Source organism: Gasterosteus aculeatus, chromosome 6 (genome assembly GCF_964276395.1).
Source record: "Gasterosteus aculeatus chromosome 6, fGasAcu3.hap1.1, whole genome shotgun sequence".
Classification (NCBI taxonomy): Eukaryota; Metazoa; Chordata; class Actinopteri; order Perciformes; family Gasterosteidae; genus Gasterosteus; species Gasterosteus aculeatus.
In genome coordinates this window covers 4,322,239-4,342,606 of record NC_135693.1, presented here as the reverse complement: position 1 = coordinate 4,342,606, position 20,368 = coordinate 4,322,239, and the positions used below count along the sequence as shown (strand labels likewise).

General features: G+C 44.8%; 1 protein-coding gene across 1 annotated transcript in view; it reads right to left on the bottom strand.

Moving 5' to 3' along the window:
- Positions 1 to 20,368, bottom strand: part of wdr11 (WD repeat domain 11) — a 35,625-nt gene that overhangs the window by 10,360 nt on the left and 4,897 nt on the right. Inside the window, exons 6-17 of the mRNA XM_040178763.2 lie at positions 19,537 to 19,702; positions 17,887 to 17,989; positions 15,494 to 15,689; positions 14,435 to 14,535; positions 12,622 to 12,798; positions 8,430 to 8,514; positions 5,749 to 5,855; positions 4,327 to 4,402; positions 3,469 to 3,577; positions 2,697 to 2,818; positions 1,968 to 2,115; positions 45 to 151 (exon numbers count right to left, since the gene is read on the bottom strand). Of these exons, the coding sequence (XP_040034697.1) occupies positions 45 to 151; positions 1,968 to 2,115; positions 2,697 to 2,818; positions 3,469 to 3,577; positions 4,327 to 4,402; positions 5,749 to 5,855; positions 8,430 to 8,514; positions 12,622 to 12,798; positions 14,435 to 14,535; positions 15,494 to 15,689; positions 17,887 to 17,989; positions 19,537 to 19,702 (1,497 nt within the window). The remainder of the gene's footprint in view (positions 1 to 44; positions 152 to 1,967; positions 2,116 to 2,696; positions 2,819 to 3,468; positions 3,578 to 4,326; positions 4,403 to 5,748; positions 5,856 to 8,429; positions 8,515 to 12,621; positions 12,799 to 14,434; positions 14,536 to 15,493; positions 15,690 to 17,886; positions 17,990 to 19,536; positions 19,703 to 20,368) is intronic.

Here is a 20,368-nt window from a genome sequence, read left to right as displayed (position 1 = left end):
GGCATACTGTGAGTGCAGTGTGGGAAGAAAAGATCCGCTGCTACCTGGACAAACGAGCTTTGAGGTCCCAGAAGTTGAGATTGCCGTCCACGTCCCCGAGCACCAGGGTGTCGCCTTTCCACGCGATGCATGCGATACTACCCATACTGCCCTGCAACGCGGATTGCACATATTCAGAGGGAGGAAAAATAAGGACCCTAACCCTAAGGACCGCTTCCCAGTTGTGCAAATAACTTTTTTTTTTTAAATCATATTTTGCTTTAACTCTATCCTGTAGAGCAGCGATTCCCAAAGTGTCGGCCGTGAGAGATCATTTACAATAAATAAATAAAATGTTTTTAATTTTCAAAAGTTTGAAATTAACATAAAAATATGTCTTCTGCCCTCTTGTAGTATTAAAGTAAATATATATGAGCTCCGGAGAAAATGGTATACAAAACATACATTGTCGGTTAATACATTTTTAAATCGGTTAAATTGTTAAGGTCATTTAATCATCCCTAGTTTATGTTTTAATCAGATTTCAGATTTCAAATTGGGCTGCGGCATTCTTGAGTTTGGGAACCGCTACTGTAGAGTTTTATATTCAAAATTGTATTTACAAGATCCAACCGCTCCAAAGGAAAACAATCACAGCAGAGTGCTTGTGAACGTCGATCACAATGAATCAAGATTCTGCAGAAAATCTATCTTAAATAATACTGTGACTTCGTATCGGCAGTTTAAGTTACAAACTGCAGCTTTGAAAAACAAACCCTCTTTTTTATCATTTTGGCAGTTGATTTTATTCTTTTGCCTGTGAGAATTATTTTCTATTACCGCCATAGATAAAAAATTCACAACTACCTCCTATAGCTGTCAGTGACCCAGCCTCCACATAAGTACAGACAAAAAGCAATGATGTTAAGACATTGAAAAGATTCCCATTAATACAGCTGAACTATTCTACAAATGTCCTTGTCTATAGCTGAGTGGCGCGACGCCTCAGGTAAAGTCAGGCTGCTGCAGCACAAGACGGAGCGCCGAGGTGAAAACATTAGGTGTCGGCTCACCTTCAGTTGCACCCAGTGAATGAGACTAAACTTTTCCGTTCGAGAGCTGTGAAGATCTCCTATCCTCCTGAAGGGACTGTGAAACCTTTGAGGGGGGCAAATCTTTGAACAATGAACCTGCGGTCGTCGGCACGGATGAGGCTTTTAAATCAGCAGGTGAACTACAGTGTCTGTGAGCTGCTGATAGATGCAGGGAGTGAGCGGCCAAAACACAGGCTGTCAAACAATCCAATCTGCTGCTCAGAAAGAGAGACAGCAGCAGAGGCAGCAATCGTGGCATTTCAAATTAAAAGAAAGGGAGAAAGGATAGCAATATGCCATGAAAGAGTGCGGTGTCTATTACTGGATGTGGCCGTCAACAACAAACAAGAGAAGACGCAATCTACTCCGTAGCGTGACTCAACCGCAAGTCACACCTAGATAATGAGTCCAAGAAAGTTCCCAGAGGCTTTCTTAAGGACTTCTCAAACTCTTGGGGAGCTAATCCCCTTTTTTTGTGTCAACAATCATAAGGCTCTTAGTTAGTGGGGACAGGCGCACTGAGATGCAGATGTCATCTCACCATCTTGTGGTCATCCGGGAGAAAGTAAATCCTGTGTTCAGTAATAGCTGGCAGTCACAGCGAATGAATCACTGAATTATCATGAGACGCTTTACGGGCAGATACAGCAACAGTGTCGGGATCACGCTGAAACCCACCAAGAGAACTAAACACAACCTGCTAACGGGACGATGCAACGCAAAAGCTCACACACATTCGCCATAATTTCACATTCAGATCTTTGTGTTCAGAAAGGAGGGAGAAACAAACCTGCTAAATTCCCTGGTGGGTAAGAGATATGAAGCGAGTAGGACTGGCTGTGTAAGGATGACCTAGAAGTACTTCAGGAGCGTTTGAAGTAAGAAGAGACTCACATCGGGGGGGATACGTGCACCGTCTTTGACTGTGTTGCCCTCTACGGTGATGTGGTAGACCTGCCCGTCGGTGTCGGTGAATACGAAATGCTCCCTGGCCGAGATGGCCTGGCTGGTCTCCGACTTGCTCTCCGCATCCTGCAGGAGGCTGTGGCGGAGAAACGTGTCAGGCTTTCCGCACTCGCTCCCGTGTGAAATGACTACAATCCCTCCCAACCAGGAGCAGTGCAGGCATTGTAGAGACAGACGTCATGACAGAAACCCAAATAACAAGGGTTTCTGTCATGAAACAATGACATCCACCAGCTTCACTTATTATGTGTCGTGATTGGTTGTGTGAAAACTACGCACTATTACCTTGTTGGCTAAACGAAACCCTCTGGATAAGTTATCAAAATATAAGCTCATGGCCACAAATAGAAGTAATCCCAAAACAATAAAAGGATAAAGATGCAAAGAAACACTATGTTGAAATAGTTTGCTAAATGTGACAGATTAACGTGATGTAACCAAGCTAAACATTGACAGTTCAAAACAGTATTGCAACAATATAATATGATAACTACACCTTAATATAAACAAACGTGCTAAAGGGCATCCAGTTAGGAATCCAATATTCCAATAAATAAATAGACATTATTTTTACACTTTTCTTTTAATTCCTTATCCCCCCTCAGCGCCCTCCATCCTGACGCTTCATGGAACTAAATTGAGAATTTTAGCGCTGACCTGATGACCGAGGACTCGACACTACTCTGCTCTGCGTCGGACACTGTCTGCCGAGCGATGGCCTCCCTCGCTGCCATCTGCTTCTTCTTCAGACTCTTCAGGTTGTGGGACGGTGACCACTCCTGTAAACACACACAGGGAAACACACACACACGGTTGGAGCTAGGGGAAACCAAACCAGACACATTTTCTGGTATTGGGGCAAACTATCAGAGAGCAATCGATGCAGACACAAGGAACAGGAAGTGATCTGTGCAGACTGTGGATGCTCACATGAATTAAACTAAGGCCCACAGGAGAGCCCTTCTCCTCGGCCTTCCTGTGTAAGCGCTGCAGTCTGTCGGACTGGAGGTGGAAATCAGCATGGAAATGATACAGCAATATGGGGCAAGGGGAGGGCAGCATGTAGTATGTAGGTTACTGGCGGTTTTTAATCTTGATGTGGGGGATTTTACTGCCTCACTGTGAAGTTTTGTCCGCTCTGCTCTCCTTTTATGACCAATTATTTCTCTTGCCTAATGAAACCATCATTCTGTGCTGAGCTTAGGGGAAATTTCGAAGACCAATCTTTCGAATGGCCATTCCCCAGCATTAGAGACTATCCACAAAAGATGGCTAGTATCGCAGCAGTGAACCTAAAGTAAATATTTGTATTGATGCGGCTGCCATTTTCACTGAGCAACCGTGCACATGTATTTTGTTATCTTCAGTACAGTTTTCCTTGTGTGTCGGTAGCAGCTCAGAATCAAAGGCGGTGTAGACTTGTCAGTACCAATGCAGTGACAGTGGGGAAGTTCTTCGCCATCTCTCGGAGGAGTGTACCAGTCCTGGTGTCCCACAGCTCCAGGGGTTTGTCTCTGAACACCACCACCAGGTACTGTCTGAGGACGGGCATCACACAAAAACACAGCTCAAAACACACACTACTGCACAAAAGCAGTCTCAAAATCTGATTTACATCGAGAAACAACATCAGCAGTATAAACAAACTATTCTTACACACATATATGAGTGAAGGAGTTTTGTCAGATGGTGATGTACCCACAAGCTAAGGACTCTAAAAAGGTAATGTGGTGCACTGAAAAGAAAGAACTATCTACTGGATATACGAGGGGCCGCTTTCTCAGAAAATGTGAGGGGACTGTTAATGCATGCTCATTTCTTTCTCTATTAAAAGATTTAAAGATTCAGCAGTGATGAATGCAGGAATTAAAAAAATGACGATTCCAACCCACTGCACAGCATGAATTTATAAAGGAAATAAGCAAGCAACTAATGCTAGATCTGTGCTATTCTGGACTTTCTAAAGAGCTCAGGAGATTTAAATCTGTCTATTATAACACCTGATGCATATTGGAATTGCTAATTTCAGCGACACAGAGAGAGAGAGAGAGAGAGAGAGAGAGAGAGAGAGAGAGAGAGAGAGAGAGAGAGAGAGAGAGAGAGAGAGAGAGAGAAAAGGGCTTCCTTATGAGAAGGAAAGTGTCTGGATGTTTGTATGTAAATGTAGAGATTGTGTCTAAGTGTGTGTGTGTGTCTCTCTCTCTCTCTCAGGTAAAAGCACTAGAGTGCGAGGTGGTGCTGGCATTTGGTTCTTGCCAGAGGTGGTGGTGGAGAGCAGGCAACTCACTTGAGATGAGACACTTTAATCATCTCGATGGGGGGCTCGTCGTTTCCTCGCTCGCCTCTGAATGCAAAGCATCTCCCTGGAAAACACAACAGAGACACAGAGAGAGAGAGAAAGAGCGAGAGAGAGAGAGAGAGAGAGAGAGGGATAAAAGTTAGCGTGTGAGGGATAGGTGACCAGCTGGAAGGCTGTCTCTTTCAGTGTTCTTCTCACTGATGGGACTCATTTCCCTTTAATGCCAGGGTGTCCTGGTTCCATCTCCTTTCGCTGAGCGAGAACAAAGCAAAATTGCAGCAACCTGCTGCAAACTCCGCTTTCCATCCACACACAGCGTGTTCCAGCTTCGGTAGCGGTCCATTATGCAGAGCATCAAGGTTCCCCTTCACTGTTTGTCTCAGGAAGCGCTGATCGGATTTTGCAGAGGACCCCTTAGGAAATGTTTCATATGTACAAGTGACATGGCAGCCTGTGGCGGTTCGGGCAGGGTGGGCGTGTCCCAGAGAGGACGGGACAGCTGGGCACATCAGCCCCCCTCTCTTCATCATTTCCTCTTTGAGGCAATTATCTGACTCCTCAGATCAGGCCCCTTCTGACTCAAATCTCATGTGTCAAATGTGAATCCTCAAGAAACACACACATGTCTCAAGGTTCTGAACACAAAGAAATGTGGTGATATTTAGTTTAATCTGCTGCGTCCAAAAGGAGGCGGGAATGCCATTCTAGCTAACACAGCAAGTCCCACTCATTCCTTTTGGAAGACGTGTCGTAGCCGGATTCAAGCTGATGCATGCATGTACAAGAAGTATTCCTATAATAACACTTATTTATCATCTGTACACATAACAACATTTTGGTGACAAATGCAACGTATGCTAGTTAACTTCCCCCATCTACTGCAGCCCACTGAAGACCCACCCACAGCAGCTGCAGAGAGCGGCTCCCGTCACAGGACGACCAGTCTCACACTGCATCTCTCTCTTGTTTGGATGGAACTCAGTGAGCCACTTCACCTTGTTTCCCTTGTTACCTTGGTGCTATGCTAAGCTAACCATGCCACATGCCTATTGTGTGTACCAAACACACACGGATATACAACGCAGAACTGTAGAGAGGAATTGTGTTCCACCTGGTGGAATTCTGCATTGGAGATGATCAAATGTGTGTAGTTTGGGGTTTAAAATAAAATTACAATTAAACAGTGTCTAAAAACTAAATAGTTTTCTAGTGATTACTCATTACTTGTAAGATTTAGTCTTTAGAAGAAAAACAAACATTCATTGAAAACAACATTGTAACAATATTCATTAATCGCGATTATTGAATTTCAAAATGTGTGATTAACTAGTAGACAGTTCCAGTAATAATATGTACAGGGGTTAATATGTGTGTGTGTGTCTGTGTTTGTGTGTGTGTGTAGCCTTTTACCAGTAGGAAGGTCAACATGCTGCAGTTCATTTCGCACCAGGCCCATGTTGTTGGGAGCAGAAGTCGCAAAAGATAAGAAACTGGTCAGACTGACCCATTCAATCCCCCTGTGGAATGAACACACAAACATACACACAGGTTTCAGTTCAAATAATAATGCTGCTATCTATTACACTTAGTATAGCTGTCAAATATTCCTCCACATCATCATGCGATGAGACACCTAAAACTACAAAATCCATTGGGAAGGAAAAAAATCATGCCAGCAAGTGTGAGATTTGAATATTTTTGCAAAGTGGGCCCAGCTGAGGGAGCAAAACCCCTACTAATGAGATGGTAAATAGCCACATGATTAATTAGTCTACTTCCCCACTATATGTAAATAAGATGCTAAGTAGGCAGGCCTCTTTTGGCGTGGCGGCGCTCGGGCGACGGATGGCCGCCTCATCTCCATAAAGCGCCTCTGCTATCTCCACCAACAGTTCACAGCTTTGATCTTGATTCTGTGAGTCACTGCGCATCGTGAGAGCAACCAGCAGGGCTCATCCGATGCAGGGGTTTCCTACCCGGACCCGATGGCACGAATTTGATGTACGGTTGGGATATTCGTTTGATTTGTTTGCTTTATCTTTGATGGACACATGGGACACATTTGATGCGCAGTGTGTCGGCACGAGGAGGAGGCGTCCTGTTGGGGGACAGATGAGTCAAGTGTGGACTCGCAGAGACAAACTGACAACGGGATACCAGGCAGACCAAACCATCGCTAGTCACTCCCTTCAATCCGCACACACGCTGCACAGCCTTCAGGAGACTTGTGTGGACACCTTACAGAGAGCCGGGCTCTGCTTCAGCGGATGTTTGCTCCCAATCAATCTTTTAACTGCAATGATTGATTCACATCTCGTGCTTAATTACTCCTGGTGAAATAGTTTTGCTGCCCATTAGAGACGACTAACTAATGAAGCCCAGAGTGCTCTTTGTTGATGTTGGCCTATTGCATTGTGGGGAGTTCATGAGGTGGTGCGACACTCTATCCAGTGTGGTCCATAACTAACAGATAAATTGTGCAGAAGCAGAGCAGGACCAGGCGATTAAATGTCCAACACAACCACATTTAAGCAGAGCTCAAATCACGCTGCACACCTCTGCAATGCACGTGGACTGGACTAATTGAGCTAATAATCCTGCACCGTCCAGCAGTCAAGGGGACCAGAGAGATGTTGGTTATAACAACTTCCTGTTTCATGGCAAAAGGCGCCTTTTTATGTTCATTCTATAGCTTTTTAGATGTATTTTTAGAAAGTCCTTAAATAGTACTGACGTATTTGTCGATCTGATTAAATCTGCAGAAGACGTTTCGTTCCAGTACTTGAACAAATGAAAAAGACGAAGAACAGCCTAAAATAACTTTTTATGTATCTCTATTTTTATGTAATAATGTTTCATTTGGGCAACTTTAGGGCCCCTCATTTATCCCTTTAATAACACTTCTGAAGTACCTTTTGTGAGTACGAAGATGTTCTTTTCACAATCAAAGCTGCTGTCAGGACAACAGGGAAACAGAAACTTAAATAGCAATCGACTGTTTCAATTTAAAACCTTTGTAACAGAATACCTGCAAGGTTTCTTTTTAACAGCTTCAATATGTATCTGATACAAATGTATAGGAGAGTTTCACAACTCAACCGCTTGTAAATGTGTCGTTATGTCCTCAGCTCGACAACCGCTCATTACTACTTCGGTTTTACTTTTTAAAAAGCCTGGTTATGAACAGAAAAATACAGCTTCCTAATTAGGACTTCTGCTTTCCCATAACGGCCCTTTGATGTTTTATTGACAGCCTCATTAATTAGAGGCTTAGACTGGAACGGAATGAGGGAATGATTTTGTGAACAGGCGTTAAAGGAAAATTCATCAACAATCTACTAGCATATCTGCACGCAGCATGAATTTCACCCAGAAATCAAGTGGCCCTTTTCACTGCAGACATTTTGGCCCAGTGAGATTGATTTTCGTCTGGACAGTAAAAAAAAGACGTCATAAGACTTAATTTACAAGCGGTTTCAAATGTGATTCCACTCAGATTTCCACAGATGAGTCTGATCCACCAAGACCAGATTCATGTGGAAGTGCTTATGCCTTACATTGGGAAAGAGACGTCTGCATCTCAGCGGATAATTCTTTTTGAGATGATCACCTGAATTAGGCAATATTTAAATGATTATCCTCGATATCATCAGATATGCAACATTGGACAAGCCAAATTTAACACACAGAGTCGTCATGATGAATTGACTTGTATGTTTGGCAAAAGCTGGTCCCTTTTTAAAATTGCATCAAGCTTCTTCAGTTACATGCAGCCACTGTGCAGTGTTTCAGCTCTGCGAGGCTTGATTACATAGTTTGTGGTGGCAGAGTTCTTCTGTTACCTTCACCACTATACATCACAGGTCGCCACATTGTCACAGAGAAAAGATTAAGCATTTTTGACACGATTTAATTAGCTTATAATAGCACCGCAACTGCTATTTTGGCACATTTGGATGTGAAAGAGGCTAAAGCCATAAAGTAAGCTGAGGCACACGGGAGCACAGAAGGTACACTAAGTATGTGACTGCCAATCGACGATCGCAATCTGCCTGGTTGTACACTTAACTACACAGGAACCAAAACCTTACCTCACTTCACAAGAGTGCACACTGAGCTCTTTGTGGAGAAGACCACTGGTCAGGTTGTAGACCAGTACAGACCCATTGCTGGTGCCTGAGAAGAAGACACAAGGGAAGAGCAGTGTGTGAGCATCACAGAAGGTCGCATGGTGCACAGCCCCTTAACCCAGCAGCGCCTCCTCGCTCCCTTCAGCAGAGACGGCCTGACAGGAGAACGCTTAGGTGGGCCCCGTCACTGCGGTGGGTGTGGGTTAAGGTGCCGCATTCGCACCGCGTGTCACTGAGCCGTTTCCTCATCGTAGCACAGCAGCTCCGTGCTTCCACAAACAAAATACCGCCAGTGACAGTGATTGATGACTATGACTAAATAAAATCCGATATCAACGAGTTATTGTTGAGGTTTGCCAACTGGGGTAAAGCGTAAAAGTATGACAAGATTCAACAACGACTTGTATGAAAATGTTGATTAGATTCCTTTTAGAAAACCCCTCTTTACTCCTGCAGGGTAAAGGGAACTGTGGGTGCACTTCTATATAGCGGTGATTATTTGAAATATGGACACTTATGTTTCCATCAAGCAAGTAATAAAGAGCCCTTATCTGCACTTTCAAACCTTAACAAGCTGACGTCCTGTTTATAACAGCGTTTTCATGATTCTGGATTCCATTTGCTTATTTTACTGGAGAAAACAAGCAGTTGTAAAAAAGCACAACAAAATTGAGGTTATAGCCTATGCAGGGAAGCTGAAAGGTGCAGTAATTAAAATAATTACTCAATTCTAGAAGCTTTGCAAAATAAAACAACAACTCTGCAGCAGCCAGAAAAGCGAATAAAAAGCCCATCGCCATGATGCTTTGATCGTGTTTAACAAGGGTCGGCATTCTTGTTTTTCACGTTCACGCTCGACACGCGCAGGTACAGGAGCTCATTGCCTTCAACGGGTAGCCAAAGCTTCTAAGGGTGGGAGGGCGCCCGGTTGATGTGAAAAGGACAAGCTCATTCTGAACCACCTGCTGACAACATCTGGAGGTGGGGACGGGCAGGGACACATGGACGTCTGTGCGTGCGTGTCACTGCGTGCAGCTGGTAAATGTCAGGCATACAGGACGCGTTCACACCATCAGCAGGTAGAGTTCATCTCAAACCCAACGCAGACCTAAACAAAAGCCACCAAGAGGCCCGGCTGCCAGCTCAGCAGTCAATGATCAGGTGTCTTCTCTGGTAAACAAGAGAGGAGACGTGAGCTGGAAATTAAATCTAGTAGTCGAAGATGCCATTTTAAGCATACCTTGCAGCAGGTATCTGCCATCCTCTTAATACACAAATATAATTTTTCCATTCCCCCAATTTTACTATTCACAGCATGGCTCACATAAAGTGGAACAAAAAGCACAATTGGATAATTCCGAAGGAGAGGGTTTGACTTTGCAAACTGACTACGGGGACCTGAAAATGATGTGCAAAGTAAATTGCCTCGTTCTAGTTTCGGGACATCATTGGGAGCCAGCTGGGACACACCATCTGTAGCAGAGTGGGCTCCTACTGCCCTCCGCATCCACAATCCACAAAGGGATTGAGGGGGAAAAAAAGCTCTGCCACTGAAAAGTGTTTTTGAAATGGCTGCTTCGAGAGAAGGGCGGTTGTTGTTTTTTGTATTTGTTGAGTTATTTCATTTTTTAAGTAGCGCCACTTGTAGGTTTTACTTAAAACAAAACATGTCTGAGACGGATCATTTAAATAACAGATGGCCTTGGAGGTCTCTTACAGTCATTTAGTAATCATTTTTGTGAACTTAACTTAAGCGGTCTCCGCGTCCCACTGTTGTATCAAAGTGAGAAGCAGAACCAGTACAAACGGGACAAGGTGTTATTATTCATCTGCTCATCTGCGGGTGGCGGCGGATCTTTATTCGATTTATATCTGTGGGGCTGTCAGGGAGATGGAACGTGGCCCATTCTTCAGCTTGACAACTAACCTGAAGGTTTGCTGGGAACAGAACAGCAGCACGCCGCAGCCGTCACAAGAATGCACACACAGATAGAGAGATATAGAGAGACACACACACACACACACACACACACGACTGAATCTAGCTATTAGTTTGTCATTCAAATTGAAAATTTCATAATTCCATGCATGACTACTGTGGAGAGGACAGGAGAGCTTCTGAAGGGAATGGCTTTGTTAATCTAAAAGTCAGATTGGATGGACGGTTACTTACAGACTCGGCCCTAAAGAGCCAAACTAAAAGAAAATTGTCACATTCTTATGTTGGCATACTTTTATCAAAACGTTTTTCAAACTCAAAGTTGAGAATTTGCAACGAATCAACGGAGGAGTGGGTAAGTTTAACAATTATTTGCAACTGCAAAAATGTTTTTCCGCGACCTCAACAGCTTACATGAATGGGACGTCGAAGAGAATAATAAAACTTTAAAAAGACATTTTAATTAAAACCTACATTGGGTTCATATGGGCACATCGTTTGTTCACCGTGACAGAGTGCGTGAATGATATATTTAATAATGCCGGCGTTGCTCCGAGGTAATGGCCTGCTCGCCTCGATGCTTGCCTTCACATCAGTAGCTTATGTATGTAGCAGTATTTTGTCTCCTGTGATGAACCAAAAATTCGGGGCTCGCTCTGCTCTGTTTACTCTTTCCAGTGCAGCAGCACAATCATCCCACACTGTGCCATTAAAAGCACTCTTCACTCTGGATGCTCTGTGCAGCAACATGTCAGTAATCAAACCATCTGTGCAGAGACGGCACGATGAATGACAACCACTGAGACACGTGACAGAAGAAACCCAAACGAGCAGGACTGAGTATGCGTGTCATGATTTCTTAAAACACGCTTTGCTGTTGAGTGTGTCACATGTGTGCCTTTGGGAGGTTTGAGACCCAGAAGCTAAATAAATGGAGAGAAGGCATCTTCATCGCCACAGAGAATATCCCACAACAACAACATCTGCATGAACGAATAGCGCTGCAGGTTAGGGCAAACATATACATATAGAAGGCAGCGCAGGTACTGATTCAGGCTCTTGTCATCTCCCGCCTGGACTACTGCAACTCCCTCCTGGCAGGTCTCCCTGCCACCGCCATTCGACCTCTGCAGCTCATTCAGAATGCAGCAGCTCGACTGGTCTTCAACCTTCCGAAATTCTCCCGCACTACTCCACTCCTCCGCTCTCTTCACTGGCTACCGGTGGCCGCCCGCATCCAGTTCAAAACATTGGTGCTCACCTACCATGCTGTGAATGGATCGGGTCCAGCTTACATCCAGGACATGGTCAAACCCTACATCCCAACCCGCACTCTCCGCTCTGCATCTGCAAAACTACTCGTCCCTCCCTCACTGAGAGCAAAACACTCGACTAGGTCTCGACTCTTTGCTGTCCTTGCGCCAAAATGGTGGAACGAGCTCTCTGAAGACATCAGGACCGCAGAGAGCCTTCACATCTTCCGCCGCAAACTAAAGACACACCTCTTCAGACTCTACCTCGACTAAAGACTAACAAATTGTAGCACTTAAATTGTACTTGTAACGTCACTCATCTATAGCAAATTGTAAATTGGCTTATTTGAGGAAATTGCACTTTCTTGTTCTCCTGAGTTTGTACCCTATGGTTGAATGCACTTATTGTACGTCGCTTTGGATAAAAGCGTCAGCTAAATGACATGTAATGTAATGTAATGTAATATACATGTTTGATTTGATCAAATAATTGCAACTCTTTGGATCTACACGAATCCCAGGGATGAATTTTTCCGAAAAAGCAAGTTTGCAGGTATGTGACACTTTAGATGGGGCTGCCTTCATGGGCTGACATGGTAATGTTAGCAACATACTTGAGCCTACGGATTGCAGAGGCTTTCTGTCGACCAAAGACTTTTATCAATGTCCCCAGTAAATGCAATGCAGTGGCACGCCCCCCTCATGCAGTGTATGTGGAAACAGTTTCATATTCTTCGATAGTTGTAAAAATCTGTTTAGTGTTTTAGATGCAACAGCTTTTAATATGAATGGGCATTACGTGGCAATCAGGAAACATTTAATATTGTTCTGTATAACTATTCGATGGCTCGTCTGAAATCTGAGATCCAGATTTTGGAGGCTTAGACCCTGAGAACCCCCATCCGTTTGCGGAGGTGCCCCTCTGTTCAGTGAGTCTTGTAGCGTGTGCGATGGTACCCACCTATAGCCAGCAGGGGTTGATAGTGGTTGATGTTTTTGGTGGTAAGAGGTGGACACATGCGAAGGGCAAAGGGCGGCAGTGGCAGACCGGACAGCAGCCCCGTCAGCAGGAACTTCAGCTGGACCTCCTGCTGGTTGGACGTGGGAGTGAGAGCCTCGCCGGCGATCAGCGTCTGACCTGGAAGTCAAGAGAGGGCGACAGGATGTGGCAACCCTATTTGTCTGTGGCGGGAAGTGGGTCACACATTTGCAAAAATGTGCATTGGGAAGAGACTGCACCATTTCAGCAGAGCTCTTTTTCTTCTTTTAGAGCTGGCTTACAAAAACATGTCAGGATAATCTAACAGCAGCACATGAAGCAAAACGTCCTATCCGACGTACCGACAGCATTAACTCCTGACATGTCGCTCCGTGCTACAGCTCCAGAGGGAGGGAGACACGTGGGACACGAGGGACAGGCGCTGAGCCCTGATTTAGTGCAGGGGTGAGTCATCGCGTGACACAGTGTCACCTGAACCCTGCTGAAGCTCACGTTATTTGACTGGCTGAAGCGAGCAGAAAACAGTCTACCCTGTTTATTTCATTGAAGGCTGCTTTAATGATCTAAAGGAACGCATGGTTAACTGAGACAATTAAGCCACAAAGGCAGTATTTCAGAGGAGTTCGCTAATTAAATCCACTTTGCAGACTTCATCACAATATCGTATAATATTATATATAATATAATATAACATGAATTCTAATATCGGAGAGTCATAAAATGTAACATCTGTTTGAACCATAAATACAAACCTAATATTCCCCAAAACATGAACACAGCCTATTTTTACTGAGGGTTGGATTTTATAGCAAAGACTAAATGAGCGTTGTTTGTTTTCTGCAGAGAAAAAGGATTTGCACCTTTATTAGTGAAACAAATGCCTCAGAGTTAGAATTGGTACTGGGTGAAGAAATCCATTTAGTTTTTGCTTCTTGGGCCATTATAGACCTCTTTACGTTGGGCATTTAATGTCCCTCTACATGAGCGTCCATTGCAGCTTTAGGACATAATGAGATGAGATCATAACTCCAATGAATTGCCACCAATTAATATGTGCAGCGAAGGAAAACACGGTTTTCTCGTAGGCAACTCTTGCCCGTGGCGATGATCAGCTCGCCGTTATCCGTCTGGCTTCCCTTCTCGTGTGAACCGGTCAGCATCAGATTTTAACATTCAGCTCACATTTAGAAAAATGTTGGAAACCGCAGGCCGATGACGTTTGCTCATACCAGGAGCCTAAGTCACCAACTGTCAGACAAAGCCCGGCCTCTGGGCAGTAGCTGCAATCTGTGTGTGTGTGTGTGTGTGTGTGTGTGTGTGTGTGTGTGTGTGTGTGTGTGTGTGTGTGTGACAGCTCTCCCCTCAGGCCAGCATAACCACTGGTGCTGCACCTCCCCAAGGCCTATAAAATAACGGATTCCTGCATTTCATTACTAATTTATAACTAATTTCCTCTTTAGACATGCAGCTCTGTTCCAAACCAACAGGGAGGAGCGAGAGAGATGGAAACACATCATAACCAAAAGAGCGAGATGGGTGAAAAACAAGGGAGAGGGAGGAGGCCCTCGGACCCGGACGGGGGAATGAGACCGCCCTGTGTAGCGCGCAGAGGAAGTATCTAGATGATACGAGAGGGCCACGTACACTCACACTCCTCTATATCTCCTTATAGATCCAGGAATCCCCCCAAAAATAACCCCGGTGTGGGCCATTTTGCCTCGGAGACTCCAAAGTGGGAGCATCCCAAAAGGCAGACAGTGATGAGGGAACTCACCGATCATGCTGTTGAGGGAGAGATCCTGAATCGTCTTCTGGTTCAGACCCAACGGCGCCCCACAAAATGACACCGGGGTGAAGAGCGGCGACAGACCGGAGCTGACACAAGAGGGGGAGAGAGATTATTAATCACAAACATTTTGAGAGCTCTGTGCCCGGAGAGTAACAAATTAATATTGCTTGTGCCAATGACGAATGTGTTCTACCTTTTAATAATTACTAAACTAGAGGGAGGCAGCAGCATTCACGAGGGACGACATGTCTGCTGATTCTTGTTATTGATTAAAAAGGCAGATTTGTTTTTCAAACAGCAATGATTGCTTGAATGTTTTTTTATTTCCATGCCTGCTGTGTTGGAGCTTATACAGCTTAAGACTGAGCAGGTAGAACAGCGCAACATTTTCCACTGTACAAGACTTCAATTACATTTATCTCGACACCGCGACTACGCAAACATCAAAGACAGAATGTGACGGAGAAATTAAAATTCATGTCAGTGTATCAAACCTGGGCCCAGCCACCTTCATAGGATTTGTCAGGGGACAAAAATGTTAAAACCACCACACGTAAGCAGCAGCTTATTGATTTAGTGCAAGGACGAAAGACAACGGACATCTTTCCAGTGGTCCTGAAATAGAAAGCCTGCAGAGCCAATGCATTCAAACAAGGCTTTAACAAGATAATTCATCATAAAGTGGCAAACGGCCAAAGCGTGCCGTCCCTCATCCTGAGAGCTCGCTCGTTTGCCCAAAATACACTGTGGGTGCGCGCCGGCAGACACACCTCTCCCTGCCTCGCACAGGAAGCCAGCTACACAGACAAGACACACAACTGTCTCCCTCGACTGCCAGGGAGCGCTCCATCAAAGGGAAGCAGGGCTCATCAACGATAGCTGAAAATCTCTGCACCCCCCCCCCCCTCCCTAAAAGATGTAATTTAGGTCAGGGGATTATGTTTAAAGTCAGTTTTCAAAGTATTCAAACTTTGAGTCACCTCTCACTGCTAGTTATGCCACAAAAATGTAATGATATCTGTGTGTGTGTGTGTGTGTGTGTACCTAGGATTGACAGCTTTGCCGGTGTGGGCTTTGAGCTCCCACAGCATGGCTCTGCCGTCGCTGACCATCAGTGCAGCGTTGTTCTCGTTGACGGGACAGATCACCATGCGGTACGGCCGGACTGTCTTTGTGACTCGGATGGCGTCGCACTGGGAACGCAGGTCGTACATCAGCTCGTACACGCTCTGCTCGGGGTCTGGAGGAGAGGGGGAGGGGGAGGGGCAGAGAGAGAAAACCGAGACATTCAAATATATACAATGTTTCCCCTGGGTTTGCAACCTTGCCGGAGCGAATTCCACATACATATGCTAAGGGAGGCGACGCAGCAGTGAAAAAAGGAATCAGTAAATTGGTAAATGGAAGGGGACAGAAAGAGAAATACGGAGGAAGCCATCGAGTACATGATTATAATAAAGGGAATATAAGCAGGAGGAAGAGGGCAAGTAGCAAAGAGTGGGATTGAAAGAGCGGCGAACATCATGTTGAGAAAATGAGAGGAACAGAGTGCATATTTACACTTAACGGCCACTTTATTAGGTGCACCTAGTGAACGTTTGGACCCCATTTCACCTTCAGAACTGCCTTAATATATGTGACATACTTTCAACAAGGTGTTAATCCATATTGACTTGATAGCATCACGTAGTTGAAAATGATATATAAAACGGCGGCTACGCGAAAGGTAATGAGGTAACTGCTTCCTCTACTAAACCAATGCAGGTCATGTGGAAAAGGATCCAAAGACTCGTACCCAAAGACCCAGTTGGGAAATGAACGAATAATTTCGGTTTCCTTGACAGAGCCTATACAACAGTCCCGATGCCCGGCCACGAGAAAATTAACAAATATCTCTTTGAGAGGACTCGTTACTCCTCGTAAGTCCTTGTAAGGATTCGTTCAAAATGAACGAATCGTTCACGAACGACACATCACTACAAATGACAAATAAAAAGACGCTATAAAAAAGAAAAGAAAGATAGCGAAATTTGAGAAAAAGACAAGTGAGACGGAGAAAGTGGGAGAAAGGGACGGCTGAGAAAAATGAGGAACAAATGGCGCTCTCCAAAAAGAGAAAAGTGAACAGCGAAAGTAGAGCATTTAATCCTCAATGGACAGACTCGTTTCTGTTCATATTTACCACTGAAGCACTAAACCAGTGTGTCATGTGCCCAGAACCCAATGAAACGCCATTGTGAGGCGCAATGAGGAGAACGGCCCTGATGCATTAAGACCAGGTTTAACATCCTGGCAGGAAAAAGTAAAAAAAAGTAGAGCTCAATTCTCCCACTTTCCACTTAAGTGGAATAAACCACTGTTATAAACACACTATTAAGTTGTTCAATTGGTAAAAACATTGTAAAAAAAGATTTATTATTTATAATTTGCTAAGATTGTCGAGGTCAAATGTGAAGCAGAAAAGGGGAAATTCAAGCTTTTCTTCCAGTTATTTTAATTTTTCTAAATCCTACTGAATTCATTTGATTTGTTAGTCGTGTATTGATTAAATGCAAATTTTGTTACAACTCTATTTCTCTATTTAATCACACTAAGTACATTATGACCTTCCGGACCTTTGCTTCTTGAAATTTTCTCTAACTGGACCTCTTCACATTTTCGTTACACCATCACACCAGCAGCCTGAACCGTCAATACAAGGCAGGATGGATCCATGCTTTCATGTCATTTACGCCACATTCTGACCCGACATTCTGAACCATCTGATTGTTCAGCTGAAATCAAGACTCATCAGAGCAGGCAACGTTTTTCCAATCTTCTATTGTTCAGTTTTTCTGAGCCTGTCTGAATAGTCCTTCTTTTCCTTTTTTGTAAACCATAGAGATGGTTTCCCAGTAGATCAGCAGTTTGTGACCCAGTAAGACCAGCCCGTCTGGCACCAACAACCACGTTCAAAGTCACTAGATCCCCTTTCTTCCCCATTCCGATGCTCGGTTGGAACTTCAGCAAGTCGTCTTGACAACGTCTACATGCCTCAATGCATTGAATTGCTGCCATTGGCTGATTATCAATTTGTGTTAACAAGCAATAGAACAGGTGTACCCATAAACGGAACGATGATTCTTAAAAATGAAACGATAGGAAGAAAGAAAATGAGGGGTAGAGAGAAAAGAGTAGGGATGGAAAAAGAGCGGTTTGGTAACAATGGACTCCCATTGGCCGATCCCACTCAGCCAAAGATAAACAGCAACGTGAAAGAAGGATGATGACTGCAGTGCAGCTTGGAAAGATAGAGGAAAACTGGGGTAAAATCCCAGGAGAGTGAGTGGTGTGTGTGTGTGTGTGTGTGTGTGTGTGTGTGTGTGTGTGTGTGTGTGTGTGTGTGTGTGTGTGTGTGTGTGTGTGTGTGTGTGTGTGTGTGCGCGCACGTCTCATACCCGCTGCCTCGTCTGGAGTGATGGTGGAGCGACACACTCGCAGGGTGATGCACCCGTTCTCATGGAGACAGTAGAGGGCGTCCCGCTGGGCGCACGGGATCACCTGAACACAGAGAGGCGGGGAGGCAGGATTGAAGGTTTGGTTCTCAGCACTGCATCACATACGGGTAAAAAACAAACATTAGACAATGGTGAAAAATGTTAAGCTCAAGAAAACGTCTTCATGTTACTATTTTTGTGACATTATTGAATCACTTGTGAAAATAGTTTATCGACGAGTTGATTAAACACTTCACCTTGAGATCACACGTGATAATGAAAGTATTCCAGCTCATTGCACTCTAAAAGGATCAAGCAAGCAGGAGTCATCCATCTTTGAGATGTTTGTGTGCATAAGACCAACAGCACGAAGCAACGCCATTAACTTAAAAGCATCATTCTCAGTGTATAATTACATTTCAGATGGAAGGACATAGTTTGGGTTGTGGCAATTACGTGCCATTTTCCATTTTCTTTTAGCATCAACAGCTCTGTGAACATTGTGTACGGGCCAAAGGGGACAGCGTGGCGAATGGATGTGTCTCTGCTTCCCCGTCCTTCCCTGGATCTTCAACACTCCGGCCTGGACTTTCCCCGCAGCCGGGTCATCAGTTATGCAAATTGCTGTGTGACAAGTCCTTTGTAACACTTAGTGGAGGGGGGCCGGCTGAGTAATGCCCCTCTACTGCGGCTCTGTGACTTTAGGACTTACTCAACTACAAAAAGGTTTGCTCTCCACCTCTGTACCGTCGTACCGCAGATACATTTATCAAAACAAGATCACTGACAACCCCCAATAAGTAAGATTTATGCCAATAAAAATACAGAACAAAACACAAACTGTCGGATGTGATGAACTTGAGGAGCAGTAACCTCTTCCATGCATTTGCATGCAGGCATAACTTGGAGGTGTATACATTTCCAAGTGCATATTATTGCTCAAATAGAGTAGGACCCCCACCGTGAACACCGTGACACCTCCCGGCGCCCCGACAAGCCACCGCAATGGTCTTTATTGGGACTTAACAGGGTGACATTAAGAGATAGTCTGTGTTCCATTACTGCCTCTGCAGCCGTAACAAATCCTCCATCTAATACCCCCACAGCATTCATCAATTTCACATTAGAAACCCAGGCTCCAAAAGAAGGGGGCGGGCACCTAAAGGTCACCAGGGGCTGCTGAATGTGACAATAGAAACTAATTCAGACAATCTGGAGGCTGTGGACTGCACTGTGCGGTCGTCAGACCTTGATGAGAAGCACTGAGGGTGGATGAAAAGTGGAGAACTTTATCAATCATGGCAGGCGGGATTGCATCGCGGAAGATTCATCCATACTAAAAAAAACTAAAAAAACAGGTTAAGGTAAAGTCCTCGAGCAATGTAATAAAAGTCAAAACTGTGCCCTGGGTTCATTTGAGGGGAGGGAAAGTTGGTCGTGTAGGAAGCGCATTGGACCGCCTTCCCTGCAGCAAGAAAAGGATGATGACTGAGGCCCCTCCTTTGGGGTTTAGGGTCGGTCCTTTCTCTGTGAGTGATTTCCACAAAATTGAAGCTTCGCTGAGGTCCCGCATACACGGATTCGGCCTCTACATGCGTGCAGGTGTCTCACCTGAAGGAAGGGCACCCCGGAGCGCTCGATGGCCACCACCCCCACCGTCTGGCTGAGCTCCAGGTCCAGGATGAGGATCTCTCTGGGGTAGAGCAGCAGCATGTGGTTCCTCTTGGACGGCAGGTAGGACAGCTGCAGGCAGTCGTTGAGCGTCACCGCCTCCGCTCTGCACACAGGGTCACGGTCATTTCAGTCAGCGCAGACAAAAGCCCGGAGCACATTTATCCGTGTACCAATAAACGTATGTATTCCTGAATTTGCCTGTTTTTAGTTTTGTTACAATGCAATGCAATGCAATGTTTTGGACTAAATATACTGCACACAGTGCCTGTTTGAAGAGGCAAAACAAAGTACACTGTAATGACTAGAAACAAATAAGTCTCATTTAGCAAACACAAGGATTTAATGGGACTCTGGCGTACAAACACGCGCATATGAGATATACAAATACACCAATGGGATGAATGATGAAAGAAGTGTCTTGTTTAGAGGATGAAATGATCTTTAATCACGGCGTCTCGTGCAGACTGAGTGTGTTATTACTGGGAGTCTCAGGGAAATGAGGAGGAACTGAGAAGTGAGTCCGGTCTCTTGACGAATAGATGATTTAAGCGTCAGACATCAGAAATCCCTTCTGTTATTTTGTAAACACGTTAAGCTCCGTCTGTTGCGATTGAGAACTAATTGCAGAGCCTGCCATGCATGCCAGCAGCCAGGTGTCAACCCTCCATTCAGGAGGGACGGAACAGGGGTTCATGAGCAGTGGCCCGGGAAATAACAGCTTCATTCCTCCGGAGTCACGGCGAGAGGAAACGAGGAGAGACGAACTTTA